This window comes from Notothenia rossii (genome assembly GCF_949606895.1).
Source record: "Notothenia rossii genome assembly, chromosome: 9".
NCBI classification, from domain to species: Eukaryota; Metazoa; Chordata; class Actinopteri; order Perciformes; family Nototheniidae; genus Notothenia; species Notothenia rossii.
In genome coordinates this window covers 2,288,331-2,309,582 of record NC_136907.1, presented here as the reverse complement: position 1 = coordinate 2,309,582, position 21,252 = coordinate 2,288,331, and the positions used below count along the sequence as shown (strand labels likewise).

Genomic DNA, 21,252 nt, shown 5'->3' with positions numbered 1-21,252 from the left:
GTATGTTTTTTAGCATTTGTCATACATGCGATGCAGCTCAAAGGGCTTTAACAACACAATGTAAACACAAAATAAGGAATCAATTTATGTCAAACGTCTTTTAACACATGCAGGATATGAACATGATATATAAGATATCTGGAGAGCAAGGAGGTAGAAAAGGCAAGAGGATTAATCTATAAATAAAAACATGTAACAGATAACCCACATATGAACAAATAAATAAATACAATAAAATAATACATCAATAAAAACAATATTAAAAAAGAAAATGTGTATATATAATTTTTTTAATATAAAGCAATTAAAGGGCGATACTAATTAAAAAAAAAATAGTCTTCTGTGATTTTAAAATGTCTACTTCTTATAAACTATAATTGATTGTTGTTGGATTGACTCGGAAATATTAACAGTACAAAAGTATATATTTGTCTGTCAGTCAACACTGAGTCAACTGAAATAATGTACATGTTTTTTAACCTTTAAGACGAGAATGGGATGAGAAAATGTGTTTTTGTCTCCAAAAGCTTTGTTATTTCTTAAACAGATATATCAATTAAAATGTCATTACACCGTGTCAGGTGTTACGGTCACAGGCCGTGTTGAAACTAATCTGTAATTATTAGGTGGATATTATTATATTTTTAATTGCAGCCTCCTCTTATGTGTTACCAAGGGGATTACAGCAGGCCTTCAGCTCTGCGCATGCGCATTCCGCAGCATGCATCCCTCCTGAGCTCCTGTTCTGATTGGAACTCTATACTTCCTGTCTACACCTTCAAAATAAAATATGTTTAAAAAATAACAAACGACAAAGTCATTCAAACTAGCTGCACCTTTACCAGCTTTTAGGACACTTTAATGATCAATCATTATAAAACATATCATATATATTATTCTGAAATGGACCAATCTGCACAATGAATACTTTTACTGTCGCTACTTTCACTATATTTTGATGAGAATACTTTTCTACTTTCACTTGAGGAACATTTTGAATGCAGGAATTTTACTGTAACAGAGTATTCCTACACTCTGGTACTTCTACTTTTACTCAAGTACAAGATCTGAGTACTTCTACTTTTACTCAAGAAGAAGATCAGAGTACTTCTACTTTTACTCAAGTACAAGGTCTGAGTACTTCTACTTTTACTCAAGTACAAGGTCTGAGTACTTCAACTTTTACTCAAGTGCAAGGTCTGAGTAGCCTACTTCTACTTTTACTACAGTACAATATCTGAGTACTTCTACTTTTACTACAAGATCTGAGTACTTCTACTTGTATTACAAGATGTTAGTACTTCTACTTTTACTCAAATACAGGATCTGAGTACTTCCCCCACCTCTGAGAAAAAAAACAAGTTTTATTTTGAAAATCCTGAGCACCGAGCTTCCTGTTGTGGCCTCAGCTTGACTCTCCCCGGGGTGCAGAGAGGAGAGAGTGGAGCTCCAGGAGAGAGAGAGAGAGAGAGAGAGAGAGAGAGAGCGCGAGGAGAGGAGTCCCTGCAGCCCCAGGAGAGAGAGCCCCGGCCCGGCTGGACCCCCGGAGGAACACCCACAGAGAACCGCGTTTCCAGGGGAGAGAGGCCTCACACCAGGTAACCGACAATCACGCGTCTTTTCCCGGGGAAGGCAGGTGCTTTTCTCGGGCTGCTGGAGATGGAGAGGCGGCGGTTTGCAGAAATCTCTGGAGATCCCAGATCCTATTACTTACTTACCGCTGATGTGGCCTTATGTGGCCTCTGTGGGTCCGACAGTCAGACTGTGGAGGAAACATCTACCAAAGCAGCGAAACGCGTGGTGAAATGTGGGGTTTTTTGCGCACATATTGCGGCATAAATCTGATCTCAGAGCTGCTGTGCTGCATCTGTTTGTAGCTGAGCTGCTCAGCTTTGTTGTCATCTTCTCTAGATTACATATGCAGTCAAGTTGCATGGCTAGGTGGAGCTTTCCTTATATTACATTACATTTTAATCTTGTTTTCATTATAGCAATGCACCGCAAAAATAAAGCCACAGTTGCCATGAAGCTATGAGGGAGCGATATCCCATAATAACAACAGTGGGGCATTCAGGAGCAGCTAGATCTCCTTCATTTGGAAACAAGACGTTACATTTCCTTTATTCTTCAAACAGAGGGAACATTTTACAGCAAAAGAGACGAGAACAACATATTTAAAATGAAAAAAGTACAGAAGTACACATTCAGGTAGATAAGAAGCAGCAGTATTTATAAAATGAAATAAGTATCATGTAGAATGAAGTGTGGAAGATAACAGCAGTAACACGAGTTACATACAGGTTTGTGTTACAGATGGTCTAACCAAGGAATAAAGCAGTATTGTCATTAAACAGTTGCGGGCTGTGTGAGTTGTAATGCCTGCTTCTCCGCTGCTGTGTTCCTCTGCATGAGCAGGGATACATTAATAATTGTAAAGGAGTGTATTGTTGAGCAGAGCACTCAGAGTGTCAGCTCCGCTTTGGGCTGCTGGCCAAATCAAGAAAAGGTCCATAAAGTGAGGATTCAACAGGAATCACTGGAGACTCTCCGATCTGCTGATTTCCCTCATACCAGTGTATACGTCTATCTCCACATAGCACTGTAGATTGGCTGACGGTGCGATTTCATACTAAAAATATCAGCAGTAATATATTTGTACCCTTATTTTTTTAACAAATTAGTCCAAATGTGTCTCAATTGAAAGGCTTGTCAACCTAGTGGGCTTTTTTCAAATATCAAATTCTAAAGATCTCATCCGAATGTTCTGCCTATTTGGCGTTAGATCAAAAAACACTTCTCTACCAATCACTGTTATCAGGACAATGATATCTGTTAGCCTTAAACACATTTCTGTTATTTCTCTGTCAAAGCCGCCCCTAACAGAAACTAACCAGTGTCGGCACATTGCAGATAACTGGGCGAAAGCATCGTTGGTTAAATGTAAAATAATCACGCAGATAAAAGCCCTGAAAACTCAGTGTTGCTTTCAATGTGTTTGAGCTCGGGGGAAAAGATGCATTATTGTTATTATTGTTATTGTAGGAGTGAGAGTGAGTGGAGGAGACACTGCAGAGAGGAGATCACGATGCTGGAGGAAGGGAGGCCGGGATATCCCTCCTCCTCCCTGATGAAGGAGGGAGGGATGGTTTGGTGCACTCCCTTCCTCCCTTCCTCCCTTCCTCCCTTCCTCCCCTCCTCCCTTCCTCCCTGCTGGTGCATTACTGCTCCCTCTCTGAGTCTTAATCAGTGTGTCAGCAGCAGACTCAGGACTGATCTCTGGCCAGAACTCTGCTGTGATCCTCGTGGTTGTTTGTTTCTCATGTGTTGTGTCTGGATGTTTGTCTGTTGATGTCACACATGGAGCTGCTGTGATGCAAGGAGCATTTCAGACTCTGACCATTAAAGTATTATCGTATCGTATCGTTAACGATGCTCACTGTTTCAGAATCAGGAAACAACAAGTCGCTGGAATCATTATCAGCCTCTGCTATTTGAGCTGGGCGCTAACGAAGTATATCTCAATGTTCTTGACGGAAACATACACCATGTTATCATTATTAGAGCAATAGGCTGGAAACCCTTGCCTATTGTGTTTATATAGTGTACCCTGAGCAAAAGAACATATTCAAGGAAGCATTGAGTCTACTTTCCTATCACCCAGACTCTGGAAATGCCATAATACCAGCTCCTATTATGGTGTTTCCCTCCGTTAGCAACCTTTTTAAATGCACAATGTGACCGCAGCCTCTGCGGGTTAGGGTTAGGGTTAACCCTAACCATAAGGGGGTTAACCCCTAACCCTAACCGAAGCCTCTGCGGGTTCCTTTCAGTGCTGAAACTCAGGAGCTGTCCGTGGTGCTGAAAGGACTCAGCGCTGTTAGTGGATGTAGCAGCTGAAGAGCCAGATATGTTACTCAGATGTTGGTTATAGATCAAAAACAAACCTCCTGTCTGTCTTCTTCTGCTGTTCCCACTAGAGTTGACTTCCTGTCTGTCTTCTTCTGCTGTTCCCTTTAGTGTTTGCTTCCTGTCTGTCTTCTGCTGCTGTTCCCTTTAGTGTTTACTTCCTGTCTGTCTTCTTCTGCCTGTTCCCTTTACTGTTTACTTCCTGTCTGTCTTCTTATGTTGTTCCCTTTAGTGTTTACTTCCTGCCTGTCTTCTTCTGCTGTTCCCTTTAGTGTTTACTTCCTGTCTGTCTTCTTATGTTGTTCCCTTTAGTGTTTACTTCCTGCCTGTCTTCTTCTGCTGTTCCCTCTATTGTTTACTTCCTGCCTGTCTTCTTCTGCTGTTCCCTTTAGTGTTTACTTCCTGTCTGTCTTCTTATGTTGTTCCCTTTAGTGTTTACTTCCTGCCTGTCTTCTTCTGCTGTTCCCTTTAGTGTTTGCTTCCTGTCTGTCTTCTGCTGCTGTTCCCTTTAGTGTTTACTTCCTGTCTGTCTTCTTCTGCCTGTTCCCTTTAGTGTTTACTTCCTGTCTGTCTTCTTATGTTGTTCCCTTTAGTGTTTACTTCCTGCCTGTCTTCTTCTGCTGTTCCCTTTAGTGTTTACTTCCTGCCTGTCTTCTTCTGCTGTTCCCTTTAGTGTTTACTTCCTGTCTGTCTTCTTATGTTGTTCCCTTTAGTGTTTACTTCTTGCTTGTCTTATTCTGCGGTTCCCTCTATTGTTTACTTCCTGCCTGTCTTCTTCTGCTGTTCCCTTTAGTGTTTACTTCCTGTCTGTCTTCTTATGTTGTTCCCTTTAGTGTTTACTTCCTGCCTGTCTTCTTCTGCTGTTCCCTTTAGTGTTTACTTCCTGTCTGTCTTCTTATGTTGTTCCCTTTAGTGTTTACTTCCTGCCTGTCTTCTTCTGCTGTTCCCTTTAGTGTTTACTTCCTGTCTGTCTTCTTATGTTGTTCCCTTTAGTGTTTACTTCCTGCCTGTCTTCTTCTGCTGTTCCCTCTATTGTTTACTTCCTGCCTGTCTTCTTCTGCTGTTCCCTTTAGTGTTTACTTCCTGTCTGTATTCTTCTACTGTTCCGTTCACTTGTTTTCTCTCTCAGTTTAGCCATCATGAATACAACATTTTGAGGTCTGCTCTCCTTAGCCACGGTCTGTTAACAAAACATAACAGACCTCTGGAGTATCCAAATTGACCAATCGGAGTCTAGCATTCAACTAATCCGTGTCATAATAAGATTTAACATTGGATTTGTTTTTGAGTGGCTTTAAACACGGCTCTAAAGGAACACCTGTGTTTTTACGTTACTTCTTAGTGTGCTAATATTCAGATGGTCGTACATGTCAACTTAAGGTGCTGTTATGTTCACAGTTTGTGTTGAAAAGAAAGATATATATATTTACTTTAGCTGTATCCATACTTTAGGCTCTTTTTCCGTCACCTCTTGAAGTGCAGTGTGATTTTTTAACATTAAACATCAGTGATTTCTCCAAGTCCTCCCACACCAAAACCCACCATATGCATTTTTTTCAGAGAGAGGTGTTCTTGTTCGCCCTCCGTCAGTTTAATGGCGGTGTTTTGCTCCATGGGACCTGTGGTGCCACGGTCCATTTGCCAGCTGAGAATTAGCATTCGACAGCAGCAGCACGAGATTAATGTTGACATCTGCTGACCAGCAGGTACTCTCTGCGCTCTCTGGAGATACAGCACTCTGCAGTCTGCAGCTCATATCAGGACTCGTGTTCCTGTGTGAGGTTCTTTATTTAACGTTATTGAAGGATTATGTAATTACAGGTTAGACAGAAACAGTGTCTCATACTGTGTACAGGTACAAGACCATTTACAAAGCAAGACAAAAAACGGAATAATACAACACAATAAAGATAATTATGATGATATATGTTTTATTTCAACTCAGCACAATCCCATTAACATTTTAATAATAATGATAGTAATACATTAAGCTAATACAAATAGATGGAAACAATCCTGTGTGAGGTTTAATTCCAGCACATAGTTGTTTATTAAAGCCCAGGCTTCTCTCACGGCTCTGTAAACAAGAGAGTCAGCTCTATGAATTATTTGTTATCCTGGATCAACAAGTGTAGCGATGATTAATACACTGGGATAGAAACAGTGCGACGCTCTGTATTATAATGTGAGCAGCAGCACTTTGTTTCCTTCCAGTCGCTCCGAGCAGTATTGATCATCGATTGAACGGCTTCTGTCTGATTCGTGACTCCATTGCAGAGCAGAGAAGTAACTAAGGACGTTTATTAGGGACTCTACTTTAAAGAGTCCTCCCCTGCATTATGCCCTACTGTTCTTAAAACGTTTTCAGCGGGACGTTTTATTTTGGTTCCCAGAATGTTCTTCTGAAAGATAGGATAACTTTCTCTAAAACATTATTAAACTGCTTGGTAATAACCTTTTTTAAATGTTTTTGCTAACATTGTTAGAACATTGTGCCCTACTGTTCTTAAAACGTTTTCAGCTGCAAGTTAGATTTTTTTATGTTGCCAAAATGTTATTATTTTACAGTAGGATAACGTTCTTTATCGTTCCGATTTATCAGAAGTATTATTTTATTCTTTTAAATACGACCAGCAGCTAATACAAGTCACTCTCGGTGTCACAGGTACTGGAGGGGACCCAGAGTCAGACTCGGAATCAGCTGGTGAAAGTAACATTTGTTTATTAGAAAAGGGGAGCTGGGAGTGGAGGTTGGTTATGGCAGCAGTGGGAAACAGTTGTTCCAGGGTGGGTGGAGAGGCCTGGCTGGTCTCGGGAGTGTGGAAGGCCTTGGATTCCTCCTGGGAGAGACATCAAAATGAGTGTGAGGCTGAAGCAGGCAAAGTTGTCAAAGAATATGCTGGTTAAAAGCTAGAGCGGCACGCAACAAACCGTTCACGGCAACAATCCGGCAGGGAATGAGTGCAGGCTGCAGGTTTTCATAGTGTGGCTGACGAGCAGGTTGCAGCTGTGGTTGATTGGAGATTGCTCCCAGCCGTGTAGAGCAGACCAGCAGGCAGAGAGAGAGACACACAGTCGAAACAAACACATACAAACACTAACAGGGGTTTCAGGGACGGGTAGTGACAGTCGGTCCGTTCCTCTATATGTCTGTCGGTCTCAAATCTAAAGGGTGCAATAACGATTTGTATCCACGATGCATAAACAGCGGACACTGTTTATACGCAGCCCTCACAAACCACACACGGCCAGATAGCTTATCCAACAGTTAGAACCTACATACGAGACACAACCTTTATAGTCAGAAAAAAGTGTGATTATTTTCTGATATTTTACACATGATGTTATGAATACTGTTGGCCTACCTACCTTAGTGTGGTTATAAGTGCATGTGAGGGAATATTGGCGTGCACATTCGTTTTTATACGCCCTATTCATTGTCTTAATGCGCTCAAACACCTTAAGAAAGTTATCACCAAACATTTCAAGAATGTTTTTAAAGAAGGTTATCCTACCTTTCAGAAGAACATTCTGGGAACCAAAATAAAACGTCCCGCTGAAAACATTCCTGGAAGAAGGAATGGTAACAAATGTTTCTAGCTGGGACCTCACACATGCCACCGCAAACATGCAATATCTGCTTTCAGCTTATCATGAATTACATGCTTGTTTGTTTTTTAAAGGAAAATATGTTGACATCAGATTTTTTAAAACATCCTTTTCAAACAAATGCAACAAGTTTGTTTTTTAAAGCGCTCTAGAAATAAATCTGACGTTGACCATGACCGTGTTAATATTTGCCATCACAGGAACGTTTTATAAAAAAAGAATAACATCCTGAAAACATTTTCAGAATGTTGCTCTTTTGTTATCATGTAACATTGAGGGAACGTTTTCTAAAGAACATCTTTAATGTGTTACCCAACAACGTCCAAAACACATCCTTAGAATGTTGCAGGCAAAACGTTCCACCTTTATTAACATATCACATTAATTTAAGGGACGTTTTATAAAAAAACGTTCTGTCATCTCAGGCCTCAATAACATCTTCAAAACATCCTCTGAATGTTGCAGTTAAAACGTTATGTCTTAGTTAACCTTAAACCTTATAGGAACATTATTTGAATATTATATTCTATAAGATTCTAATAATAAACATCCTAAAACGTTTCTTTAAAACATTATTAGAACCTGTAGGTAATGTTTGCCAAAGTTGTGAGAACGTTCCCCGCTAGCTGGCGTGTCTCTACTTTAAAGAGTCCTCTCCTGCTGATATTCAGATGTATATCAGTATGTAGTGTCTCCACTTTAAAGAGTCCTCTCCTGCTGATGTTCAGGTGTATATCAGTATTTAGTGTCTCTACTTTAAAGAGTCCTCTCCTGCTAATGTTCTCAGATCATATCAGTATGTAGTGTCTCTACTTTAAAGAGTCTTCTCCTGCTGATGTTCAGGTGTATATCAGTATGTAGTGTCTCTACTTTAAAGAGTCCTCTCCTGCTGATGTTCAGGTGTATATCAGTATGTAGTGTCTCTACTTTAAAAAGTCCCCTCCTGCTGATGTTCAGGTGTATATCAGTATATAGTGTCTCTACTTTAAAGAGTTCTCTCTTGCTGATCAACAGTACATTTTGCTGAAAATTCTTCTGTACTTTTACTAAAGTGAGATAATAAACGTAGGACTTTTACTTTGTATTTTGATAATTTTTGATATAATGTTACTTATACTAAAGTTAAGGATCTGAGTAGGTCTTCCATCTCTGCCAATAGTCTCGGGGAGTTGTCCTCCTTTTTGGTCATATTTGAGCATGTTTCTAAATTCAGGCTTCATTTAATTTCACTTTCCTCAAACACAATCTGCCAGGAACAGTTGTGATGTGTAATTGAGAGTTTAAATACCAGACATTAAAGTGCTGCTGCCACTTGTTTACTTACATTTGTTGATCAAATAACTCTGCGAGATGAATGATGGGAACATCCACACTTCTCCAGCCGTCTTGTCTCCGTCTTTGTTGCCCATTATTCTCGGAAATGTCATAAACAAACGAGCCACTTGTATCCACTTTATGACCAGTAGATTCCTCCCAGTCTCCTGTGGTTTCTGCAGTCACATTGTTCTGGTGGTTCGGACACTTTTTAATGTATTTTCACTGGAGATGCATCGATCGATCGGCAGATTCCTATCAGTCTCAGACAAAGCAGATTCCCATCGTTGAAACACAAGACAGCCAACCACACACACTGTGTAATTCATTTATTTGTAATTCATTCCCATGCATGATGCTCAGAGTAATCAAGTACACACACCTGTTACATTTTGTCAGTAAAGTGGTGCAGTTATGATGTACTTTTGAAGGCAGCATCTCCCTGGTCCAATGGGATTTCTCCATGTGATTTTGGGTTATTGCAGAAAATAATATCTGTGGCAAACAAAGTTAGGCTATAAAGGAACTACAGCATGGTCACATGACTTCACGTCACCACCGCTAAGCTAAAGGTGGCTAATGTTGGGCTATAAAGGAACTACAGCACGGTCACATGACTTCACATCACCACCGCTAAGCTAAAGGTGGCTAATGTTGGGTTATAAAGGAACTACAGCACGGTCACATGACTTCACATCACCACCGCTAAGCTAAAGGTGGCTAATGTTGGGTTATAAAGGAACTACAGCACGGTCACATGACTTCACGTCACCACCGCTAAGCTAAAGGTGGCTAATGTTGGGTTATAAAGGAACTACAGCACGGTCACATGACTTCACATCACCACCGCTAAGCTAAAGGTGGCTAATGTTGGGCTATAAAGGAACTACAGCACGGTCACATGACTTCACGTCACCACCGCTAAGCTAAAGGAGGCTAATGTTGGGCTATAAAGGAACTACAGCACGGTCACATGACTTCACGTCACCACCGCTAAGCTAAAGGTGGCTAATGTTGGGCTATAAAGGAACTACAGCACGGTCACATGACTTCACGTCACCACCGCCAAGCTAAAGGTGGCTAATGTTGGGCTATAAAGGAACTACAGCACGGTCACATGACTTCACGTTACCACCGCCAAGCTAAAGGTGGCTAATGTTGGGCTATAAAGGAACTACAGCACGGTCACATGACTTCACGTCACCACCGCTAAGCTAAAGGAGGCTAATGCTGGGTGTGATGATGTTCAGTCGTCTCATTTAGGCTCTTGTTAGTAACCTTCTTTTTTATTCACCGGTGGGGTATTTATTTACTGACGTAGTTCATGTCGTATAATTAGAATCTCATCAGCTTGTGTTAACCACAGACCTTATTTCAGGCTAACAACCAAAAAAACATTCAGGAAACCATTGACTTCCACACTAGTGATCATTTCTAATTTATGAATGTACAACTGGATGTTCCATTCCTGAAAAGCCACAAAATGGTCCGTCAATTATAGTTCCTAGAAAGAAATAACTCTAGCAGGTCGGACTGTAAATGAATCTGAATCAACGGAGAACATTTTAATCAGTGCATCTCTAATTTCACCTTCTTGATTTCCATCTGTTTGGCGTCCCCACTTGTAGGAGAAGTCTTATATCATCTCAGATCACGTCCTCCAAACATCTGGCTGCCGTCCAACACCATTCCTTCCACTCTGAAGCGTCTGTGCCCACTTGTATCACTGAGGGAGGTTTTCTGTGGTGATTATATTATCAAAGTGATATCAGAATCATCAGAACACTTCATTTATCTCAGGGAAAACTGGACAGTTGCTCCATTATGGCATAAAATAAACAATAACAAAAAAATAGGATACAAATATTTATAAAAACCGAAGTAAATTGTCCAATAAAAGATCAAATAAAGTGAAAACTTGCACATCATAGTACAACACATAAAGCCATATCATTGATTACTGACCTAATATTTCATTACTATTCAACATTTGCATTCAGTTGTGTGAACAAGAAGTATTACAAGTATTTTATCTAATGGTTTTGGTTTTGTCCTTTCCAGCAGCAGTAGGTAGTTGTTTTAAAAAAGAAAATGTTCAGCAAAAATGATTACACGGCCTAGTTGAATACTTGATTCTGATTGGTCAATTTGGACATTCCAGAGGACTTTTATTTTCTGCTAGCAGACCGTTGCTAAGGAGAACAGACCGTTGCTAAGGAGAACAGACTGTTGCTAAGGGGGATCAAGGGATTATATGCAGTCATATTTATCCACATAATGTGGCTTGGTGAAATAACTAATTGTGGTTATTTTGATATTGCAATCACCATATATGAGAGGCATTGCTAATGTCTACATTGTCATAGAATAATAATACAAAATATATCATTGTGTGATATTTACAAGGAATTGCGAAGTCTGCAGAATACAATTTGTAAACTTGGACTTCTGTGCAGATCCACAACACACTTCATTCAGAATTATATTTTAGCCTCTAACAAACACTTTGCATTGTTTGAATACAGCACTAGTCCGTATTGTAATAACATTTGGATTAACTGTGCGGCTTCAGTTCACACAGTGTTTACTCCGCAGTAATTCAGAGCCCTGCATGTTCAGCCTCTCTGCAGGTGATGCTGTTGGCCGTCCTCCGAGGTCACATGACAGCACGGTTTCCCCATAGCAGTCACGAGCCAAGACACCCGGCCATCTGTCAGATTTCACTTCCAACTGCGACCTCCTCACTCCCCCTGGATTACTAGCTCACTCATTACTGCCTGAGAATTCAAGTTACAGGATATTTATCTTTCATTTTAAAGTCTGAGACTGGAGGCTTGACTTAAAACTGACTTTCTGGTCATTTTCAGGTGTATATCAGTATGTAGTGTCTCTACTTTAAAGAGTCCTCTCCTGCTGATGTTCAGGTGTATATCAGTATGTAGTGTCTCTACTTTAAAGAGTACTCTCCTGCTGATATTCAGGTGTATATCAGTATGTAGTGTCTCTACTTTAAAGAGTCCTCTCCTGCTGATGTTCAGGTGTATATCAGTATGTAGTGTCTCTACTTTAAAGAGTTCTCTCCTGCTGATGTTCAGGTGTATATCAGTATGTAGTGTCTCTACTTTAAAGAGTCCTCTCCTGCTGATGTCCAGGTGTATATCAGTGTGTAGTGTCTCTACTTTAAAGAGTCCTCTCCTGCTGATGTTCAGGTGTATATCAGTATGTAGTGTCTCTACTTTAAAGAGTCCTCTCCTGCTGATGTTCAGGTGTATATCAGTATGTAGTGTCTCTACTTTAAAGAGTCCTCTCCTGCTGATGTTCAGGTGTATGTCAGTATGTAGTGTCTCTACTTGGAGTGTGTCTGAGAGAAACCCCCCAAAAAGCATGATAGACCCTCTTTAAAGCCTTTATTGAATGTAAAGGTTCAGTGTTCAGATTTCTCCTGTTGTCCTTTTCATTTTTGGCGTCCGGCCATTTTCTACTCACTTAATTTCCCCAGGTATTAGGAGTCATTGAGCAACGCTGCGAGGTGAACTCGGCCCAATTTAAAAAAAAACGTTATATAATAACGCTGCTGCTTGGTAGTAATTCAGCTTAAAGACACTTCTTCTGAATTTGGTTTTATTACTTTACTCCAAAGTGCCAGTTGGAACGGATGATGAATTACAGCTCAAACTGCAGTGGCGGCGCTAGGGGGTGGCTACTTGGGCTCAAGCCCCGGATGTTTTCTGAAAAGCCCCGGATGTTTCCTTTAAAAAAAATTTAAAAAAAAAATAATCTTCTTTTTTTTCTTTTTTTTTTTAAACGTCTCCGGAGTAATGTGCAGTACCGGAGTCCACCAGAGAGGCAGCCTCTGCGGGACAGTAGCCTGCGTACTGCGTAGCCTTCCCTGAAGAAAAAGTGATCCTTCCTAGTGCCCAGCGCCATATGGCTCTGCTAGTGCCCGACGAGTTTTAAGCTAATAGCCTATAAAGTTATGGATATTAAAAAGTTATTTTCATTGAAAAAGGGGCCACAAGCTGCAGAAGCAGCAGCAGCAGTAGTATCAGCAGCTGACAACAATGTCATCACCAGCAGTGAAGAAATGGATGATGTTTCAGGTTTGTGAATCTAATGGAGATATCTGCAGTCTGGCTGACTGAGTAAGAAGTGAAAAAGAGTGATGTAATGTTAATCTTATAGCTAGTAAACATGGAGTAACCACACTAAGTATACCCTTATATGTTAGTATGTATACAGAACATGACTAAAAATTATCCTAAGATGTAACGTTAACCCTTCATACCTCAGTCTACCTTTAAGACACTAAAATAACGTATTCCAATTTTTATATTGTTTTGGTATTATACCAGCTCTCGTTTCAGTACACTTAACAACGGAACCATAGCAACGGAACTGACAGGTCACCCTCTGAATCAGACTCCGATTGGCTGTGACTGCATCCACTCAGAGTGTCCGATTCAGAAACGTGACTCTTACACTCTTTACGTCACAAACAAAGATGGTGGATGAGAATAGATCTATAAAACGATAAGCAATGCGCCAGAATCAAGGTGAGACTATCCGCATCCTTTAAAACTCTACGCACATTCGTTTCACCGAAATAAGTAAACGACTGTATTTGAGTGAGTTAAGGCTTTAGTTTGCTTCATTAAAGGGTGTTAATGAAGAAGTGTTCTCCAGTGCCTTTTGTCCGCTTTACGGTATTATTAAGGTATGGTTAATGTTGCTCTCAAAGTGCACCAGATTGATGCTTTTAGCTTCAATATTTAAAAAAAAATCTTCCCGGGGGAGCATGCCCCCGGACCCCCCTAAAGGAAGTGATGACCCCCCACTTGTAAAAAAATAGCACTTTACCCCTGCACCCCCCAACAACTCCTGGGCTAAGCCCCGGATGTCCTACAATCCTAAATCCTCCACTGTCAAACTGTATGGGAATGATTCACTACATGTACCTTTTGTTTATGCTTTCTCTTCCATTTATATAGTAGCCTTTAAAATTGGCATTTATAAAAGATACATTGTTTCTTTTACTTATTATTATTACTTAATGAGATTAGATTTACTCTATTGATCCCAATTTGGGATATTGTTTCATCAAAGCAGCATTTAGACAAGTCATTGAACATTAAAGGTGGGTTAGAGAAACCAGCTCGAGTGCGCGAGAATTTGAAAATACACTGCTTGGAAAAAAATCTTCCACTTCCTTCAGACTTCCTTACAGAGCCCCTCCTCCAACACACAGGAACGCACACATGACCAATGAGGGATCGAGATCAGTTTGTGCACAGATGGAAGGCTGACAGGCAGGTAGGCCATCCAGTTACTTTAGCCGGGCCGGCTCAGATGATTGGTCGTGCTTTTTAAAGTACCACGGCTTCCACAGATGATATTTTTTTATGGATTTTTGTTGTCAAAGCACTTCAGATATTCATTGCTATCAGGATGTTAAGAGCATTCCATGGAATATAACAAAAAGTGTATCTCGAGCCGGTTTCTCAAACTTACCTACCCCACCTTTAAATGAAAATGAATAAAAATGGAAAATAAACAAAACAGTAAAATATATACAATTCATAAGATTTAATTCAACTAATTACTCTAAGACTGTTTTGTCAAAGTTAAGAAAATATTGTGTTTAGGTTTAAAAGGAAGAAGATATTTATATTTTCTTTACACCACCTATCATATATTTACATTATTTACTTTCTTTCATTTGAAATTAAATACATGTACCATGAAGGTCATTTTCTAGATGAATGACAAACATTTCTGCTCTTTAATTTCTCCTCATGTTTGTATTGACATATTAGCAATGAGCTAATTAACCTTGAGGACAGCAGGCCGGCATTGATCTGCATGTAGAAGTGAATCTGTCAAACCCCGACCTCTAACACTGCTTAACATTTACAGAGGAGACCTCAACTGTCCTCATGTCCACCTGGTTAATTATACATTCACTTAGGAAACTTCATGATATCACAAACCCTGACACTGTTGTGACAGTCAGCTCATGTTAAAGTCAGAGATTCACTGTGTGAGGTTCAAATAAGGACCAAGTGGAGTCCTCTAAACGCTTCTTAAAGAGTCCTCTCCTGCTGATGTTCAGGTGTATATCAGTATGTAGTGTCTCTACTTTAAAGAGTCCTCTCCTGCTGATGTTCAGGTGTATATCAGTATGTAGTGTCTCTACTTTAAAGAGTCCTCTCCTGATGATATTCAGGTGTATATCAGTATGTAGTGTCTCTACTTTAAAGAGTCCTCTCCTGCTGATGTTCAGGTGCATATCAGTATGTAGTGTCTCTACTTTAAAGAGTCCTCTCCTGCTGATGTTCAGGTGTATATCAGTATGTAGTGTCTCTACTTTAAAGAGTCCTCTCCTGCTGATGTTCAGGTGTATATCAGTATGTAGTGTCTCTACTTTAAAGAGTCCTCTCCTGCTGATGTTCAGGTGTATATCAGTATGTAGTGTCTCTACTTTAAAGAGTCCTCTCCTGCTGATGTTCAGGTGTATATCAGTATGTAGTGTCTCTACTTTAAAGAGTCCTCTCCTGCTGATGTTCAGGTGTATATCAGTATGTAGTGTCTCTACTTTAAAGAGTCCTCTCCTGCTGATGTTCAGGTGTATATCAGTATGTAGTGTCTCTACTTTAAAGAGTCCTCTCCTGCTGATGTTCAGGTGTATATCAGTATGTAGTGTCTCTACTTTAAAGAGTCCTCTCCTGCTGGTGTTCAGGTGTATATCAGTATGTAGTGTCTCTACTTTAAAGAGTCCTCTCCTGCTGATGTTCAGGTGTATATCAGTATGTAGTGTCTCTACTTTAAAGAGTCCTCTCCTGCTGATGTTCAGGTGTATATCAGTATGTAGTGTCTCTACTTTAAAGAGTCCTCTCCTGCTGATGTCCAGGTGTATATCAGTATGTAGTGTCTCTACTTTAAAGAGTCCTCTCCTGCTGATGTTCAGGTGTATATCAGTATGTAGTGTCTCTACTTTAAAGAGTTCTCTCCTGCTGATGTTTATCTGTTCCTGCTTTTATTTATTCGGTGGATGGTTTTTCAACATAACAACCAGAAGAGGTTCTCACACTTTGTCTGATTGAGCCTCATCGTCACGAGGACGACCCGAGATAAGAGTCTTTGAAACCCTGTAATAAATCTCTGGTTTAAGATAAGATGGACTTTTTTTAATCCCTCGTGGGGAAATTGTTTCTCTGCATTTGACCCATCCTAGTGTTAGGAGCAGTGTGCTGCCATTTTGAACGGCGCGCGGGGAGCAGTGTAGGGTACGGTGCACTTGGTCTTGCCAGGACTTGAACTGGTGACCTTCCAGTTGCCAAGCCAACTCCCTATCGACTTCACCACCACCGCCACCGCCCTTTACTGTCAATACTTCTGGCTGCTTTGTATTGATTATGAAATGAAATGACACGAGTAGAGGAGGAAGTATGCAAATAGATGACCAGAAGAAGGGTTCAATCCTGTATACTGAAGAGGCCCTATAGTAAGACAATAAAGTGTAGTTTAAACAATAGACAACGTCTGTGTTTCAGTATGGACTATCCTCTCAGAAGCCTGTATGCGGCTCCTTCGATGTAAAGCAGTGATAATTAGACCCCGGAGGATAAAAGAGCATCGACAGATTAATCATTTTGACCCACTGACTTCAGGCTGAGCTCAAACATCGACTCCTTATTTCCACTGAGGGTTCTCACTGTTAAGGTATTACAGTCAGGTGTGTGTGTGTGTGTGTGTGTGTGTGTGTGTGTGTGTGTGTATGTGTGTGTGTGTGTGTGTGTGTGTGTGTGTGTGTGTGTGTGTGTGTGTGTGTGTGTGTGTGTGTGTGTGTGTGTGTGTGTGTGTGTGTGTGTGTGTGTGTGTGTGTGTGTGTGTGTGTGTGTGTGTGTGTGTGTGTGTGTGTGTGTGGGTGGAAGCATATTTTTAGATGTAAACACTAAAGGGAACATCAGAAGGAGACAGACAGGAAGTAAACAGTCTTGGTTCTTCAGTAATGACCACCTCTCTGCATCCCTTCCTTATTGCATCTGTGTCTCTGACAGGGACCCCTCCTCTTCCTATTGAGTTTCTGTCTTCCTATTAAGTGTTAATGCTGGTGTAAAGCACTTTGAATTGCCTCGGGGTCTGAGGCAATAAACGTACCTTACCTTACGTTGTCTTCTTGTTGTTTCCTTCAGGGCTGCAGCATGTTTACTTCTGTGAAGGCCTTCGAGGGGCAGCAGTACTCGACCCTGAAGAGGCAGTGCCTGCAGAGCGGACTTCTCTTCGAGGACCCCAGATTCCCCGCCTACGACGACTCGCTCTTCTACCAGGGCAACAGGATCGGACGTGTGGTCTGGAAGAGGCCTCGGGTGAGTTATAATAGAGGTTCAGCTGGTTAAAACCTGGTAGATATCTATGGTCTGAGGTAGGTGTGAGAAACTTCTGAAGAAATGGAGACGAAACTCAGAGGGACACGGAGGGAGCAGGAACTTTGATAGAAAACACTGATGGTTTATTATGAAGTTAACGGCCAGAGAACTGACAAGACATGTTGTTGCCAAACCAATTCTGAAGATCTCTACCCCAGACCCATGTATTTAGCTGCTTCTGAGAGCATAATCAACATTGGGCAAACAAGATGAAGCACTATAACTTCTATCAGCTGACGCCAACAGGCAGGAATAAGGAGGCAAACGGATAAACTGGGTCAAAGTTATGGGCCTAGGAAAACATTTCCCCAACAGTAGGGATGGGTAAGTTATATCCAAAGATTGTTTTTGAGAGTAGTTTTGATACACTAACTTTCTCTCACTCAAATGTGTTGTTTTTGCAAGTCTATGGTAAATGAGCTCAACTAGCCACCTGTTCAGGGAGACTAACATCACACACACTCACACACCGTTAAACATCACGAGCAATTTGGGCTTAGGTATCTTGGGACTAGTTGGGACACACTCTTTCTTTTGCTCTTTAGCTAATAAACGTTAGCTATCTATCTATCCACTCCTATTTATCTACTATCCACTTGAAAAGCTAGCTAGCTGACGTTAGCTATCTAACTAGTAAGCTATCTTTTGTTACCTAGCTAACAGGCTCGCTAGCAGATTTTAGCTACCTATCGAGCTATGACCCAATTGGTTGCTCTCATAATTTACATTTTTGTAATTATTTGACACCCTAGGGTTAAACTTGCAATTTGGAGTCAATCGTTCTGAACGTGATAGTAATTATAAAAACATTGTTGACATTTTTTTTTTTTTCGGACTTCAGCTCCTGCACTCCAATGATCGCCGTAAACTCCCAAATAAGTGTTCAGTGGATAAACTAATCACATAAATGTTTTATAACTTAATAACAGTTCATTGTGGCTGCGTTGTGATCTACGGATCAGGGGGGCACAGGTTCCATTCCCACTTCAGTCATTATGCCACTGTGTCCCTGGGCAAGACCCATCACCCCCAAACTGCCCACAGTCTTGAGTGAGTCGCTTCAGGTAAAAGCGTCTAACAATAGAGAGGCGAAGTCCCGCCCTTCTACTTCCGACCCATGGGACCTTATTTCGGAAAAAGTATGTATTGAAGTCAATGGAGAGAAAGATTATCTTTCAAACCCATTTGAATTGTGCCATGAATTACACATGTGATGTTTGTCAATTAAAAAAATAATTTCCATGTAAAAAAAAATCACAGTTTGTCGTAAAACTGTTGAAATATAACACTATGAAAAATACGCAACTAGAAAGACTACAAATCCCAGAGTCCCGGTCCCGCATGCTGGCTCTAATGAACCGACTAACTCCCCTTGTGTGTGTGTACAGCTCTCAACATGCCCAGACTCGGAGTGATTTTCACCTCTTTTAATACTTTTCACCTCATTCTGAAAGAAAGAAGTGAAATGTGCCAACGTGACGGCCGTCTCGGTGTGTGGTGCGAGATGGGAGATGTAGTTCATTGAGCGGTTTCACACAAAAACATTTTTTTTATTTTTTTGACTTGTAAAATTATCTTTTAAATTGACAAACATCATATGTGTAATTCGTGGCACAATTCAAACGGGATCGAAAGATAATCTTTCTCTCTCCATTGACTTCAATACATAATTTTTCCGAAATAAGGTCCCATGCAGCTCCACCGGAAGGGGAGGGACTTCGCCTCGAGACCCGAGAGCAGCACAAGGTAATTTGTTCAACATTTACTTTCAGCAAAGCAAGGCCAAGAAAACAAAAAACAAGGATCTGACAAAAACTGAAAGACAAACAGAACTTAAATACCAACAAGACTAATCACAAAAAAACAAAGGGGCACCAGGTAAACACCATCAGGTAAACACACAGGGAAACACAGGGACAGGAAGTCAAAACAGACCTAACTAGGGGGGTGAACACTTTTCAGAATATACCGGGAAAACAAAGACAGATTTGACATGTAAGGCAATGTGTCTTTGGTAAAGGTTGACAAAGCTGGGCAATCTATGCCTAGCAATTAGGCTGTAACAGGAAACACCAAATAAGGCAATATTGAAGGTGATTATAAGAACTGATATCCAGATGTAGGTCTCTGTATCTTGCCGTGGTTTCTCCGCTCCTCTCTTGGCGATCTGGTGTAAGCCGGCGCTGTATGTTTCGTGGCGGTGGTTTATGGGATGCGAGGCCTCAGGATTTATTGGAGCTGCTGTGGATGGACTAACCTCCTTCTGTGCAGCAAGCAGCCAGCGTGCATCGCCATGGAAACTGGGTCACGCAGATTATGTTTTGGTCTGTGCCGATGTCAGTCATGCAGACGGAAAAACTGGAAGAAGTCAAGAGGAGAGAGAGAGAGTGAGAGGGTGTGAGAGAGAGTGTTGTGTGTGTGTGAGAGAGGGAGAGGGTGTGTGAGAGAGGGTTTGTGTGAGAGAGGGTGTGTGTGTGTGTGTGTGTGTGTGTGTGTGTGTGTGTGTGTGTGTGTGTGTGTGTGTGTGTGTGTGTGTGTGTGTGTGTGTGTGTGTGTGTGTGTGTGTGTGTGTGTGTGTGTGTGTGTGTGTGTGTGTGTGTGTGTGTGTGTGTGTGTGTGTGTGTGTGTGTGTGTGTGTGTGTTTGTGAGAGAGCGAGAATCCTTTTTATTTTGCCTCTTCAGTGTCAGGAAACAAACAGGCATTAGCATCGCAGCATGTTTTTGATTTTTAGTCAAGTTTAAGAGCTGCCCGATTTTGGGGGATTTTTTTTATCATATTTTGATTATTTTGCATTAGAAATATTACAGGATATTACTATTTTTTAAAACGATATTTAAATCTTTGACGATTATATTAAACGAGGATCTGTACTAAACAATAATTGTGTTATCATGTCTGAACAGTACTGTTTGTTCCTGCAGCACCACAATATTCAGAATAATATTAACACAAGTTTAGCATTTAACAAATATTGTTCTTCCTGCATTTTCGATATATCACAAGTCCATATTTTTATATAATTTTTTATTAATTACGCAGCCCTAATAAGGAAGCTGTTGCCGACTTGGATTTAATTCTATTCTTATAGTCTGACGCTCTATTTGACACCATTTTCAGAGAGTAATTATAAAGTTTTGACGAACAGAAATATTGTTTTCTGGCATCACTTCAATTTTATGGGGAAAATCTGCATTTTGGTAAAAGGGAGCACGCTCCAGTTATCCATTTTAGACAAAACCTATATTATGTAAATTCATTTCATTTTCTTTCCTTTGTTTTATTACTCTATTCGGTCGTACTTTAGTAAAAGACCTCCCTTTTTTCTGATCATTACGTAAAGAAAAGAGAGGTATATCGACTTATAGAAAACATCTCCATATTGCAAAGAAGACAGTTGTGATTTACATTTCTATAAATATCCAAATGTAGACATATTTACATTTCTGTGTCGGTTTCTAAAGACTCTGTAAAAATGTCCTGGTCTTTAAAAGCCTGTCAGAATAATCCAGACTCGCACATCTCCATGGATCTCAGCTCCCGGACAGAATTAACATTTCTATCTTGCAGAACTTCTGAATCTCAGAAAATTTGATTTTTCCTGACACTTCTTCTGATTACACGGATAACACATCACTTTAAGTTTGAAGACATTTTTAACATCTGAAGTTTAATCTCAATACATTTCTTACTTGTCTGAATCCATGCGCTGATTCATGTATCTGGAACACTTGATGATTTATTAATAATACAATAAAACCGTAGCCATTGGACCAATATCAATTTATTAAGCAGCTGTTGAATGATTCAAAACAAGCTCTCCACAGACTTGGCGTGAGAGGAACAGATGACAAAATGTTCAAAAAACTCTCCACAGACACGCAATCTTTCATTTTTTATTCGGTCAGCCTGTATTTGAGTTCATGTGTGAAAACTGTGGCAACAACAATATCCAACTTCCCCTGGTTTCAGGAGCCTTGTTTGTGTCTCTTTGGACTT

At 40.5% G+C, this 21,252-nt stretch overlaps 1 protein-coding gene across 1 annotated transcript in view; it reads left to right on the top strand.

Annotated features, from left to right (window-relative positions):
• The first annotated feature begins 1,441 nt into the window (after window positions 1-1,441).
• The window catches only part of capn5b (calpain 5b), a 53,361-nt gene continuing 33,550 nt past the window's right edge, over window positions 1,442-21,252 (top strand). Inside the window, exons 1-2 of the mRNA XM_079649673.1 lie at window positions 1,442-1,598; window positions 17,022-17,195. Coding sequence (XP_079505799.1) covers window positions 17,031-17,195 — 165 coding nt within the window. The 5' untranslated portion in view covers window positions 1,442-1,598; window positions 17,022-17,030. The remainder of the gene's footprint in view (window positions 1,599-17,021; window positions 17,196-21,252) is intronic.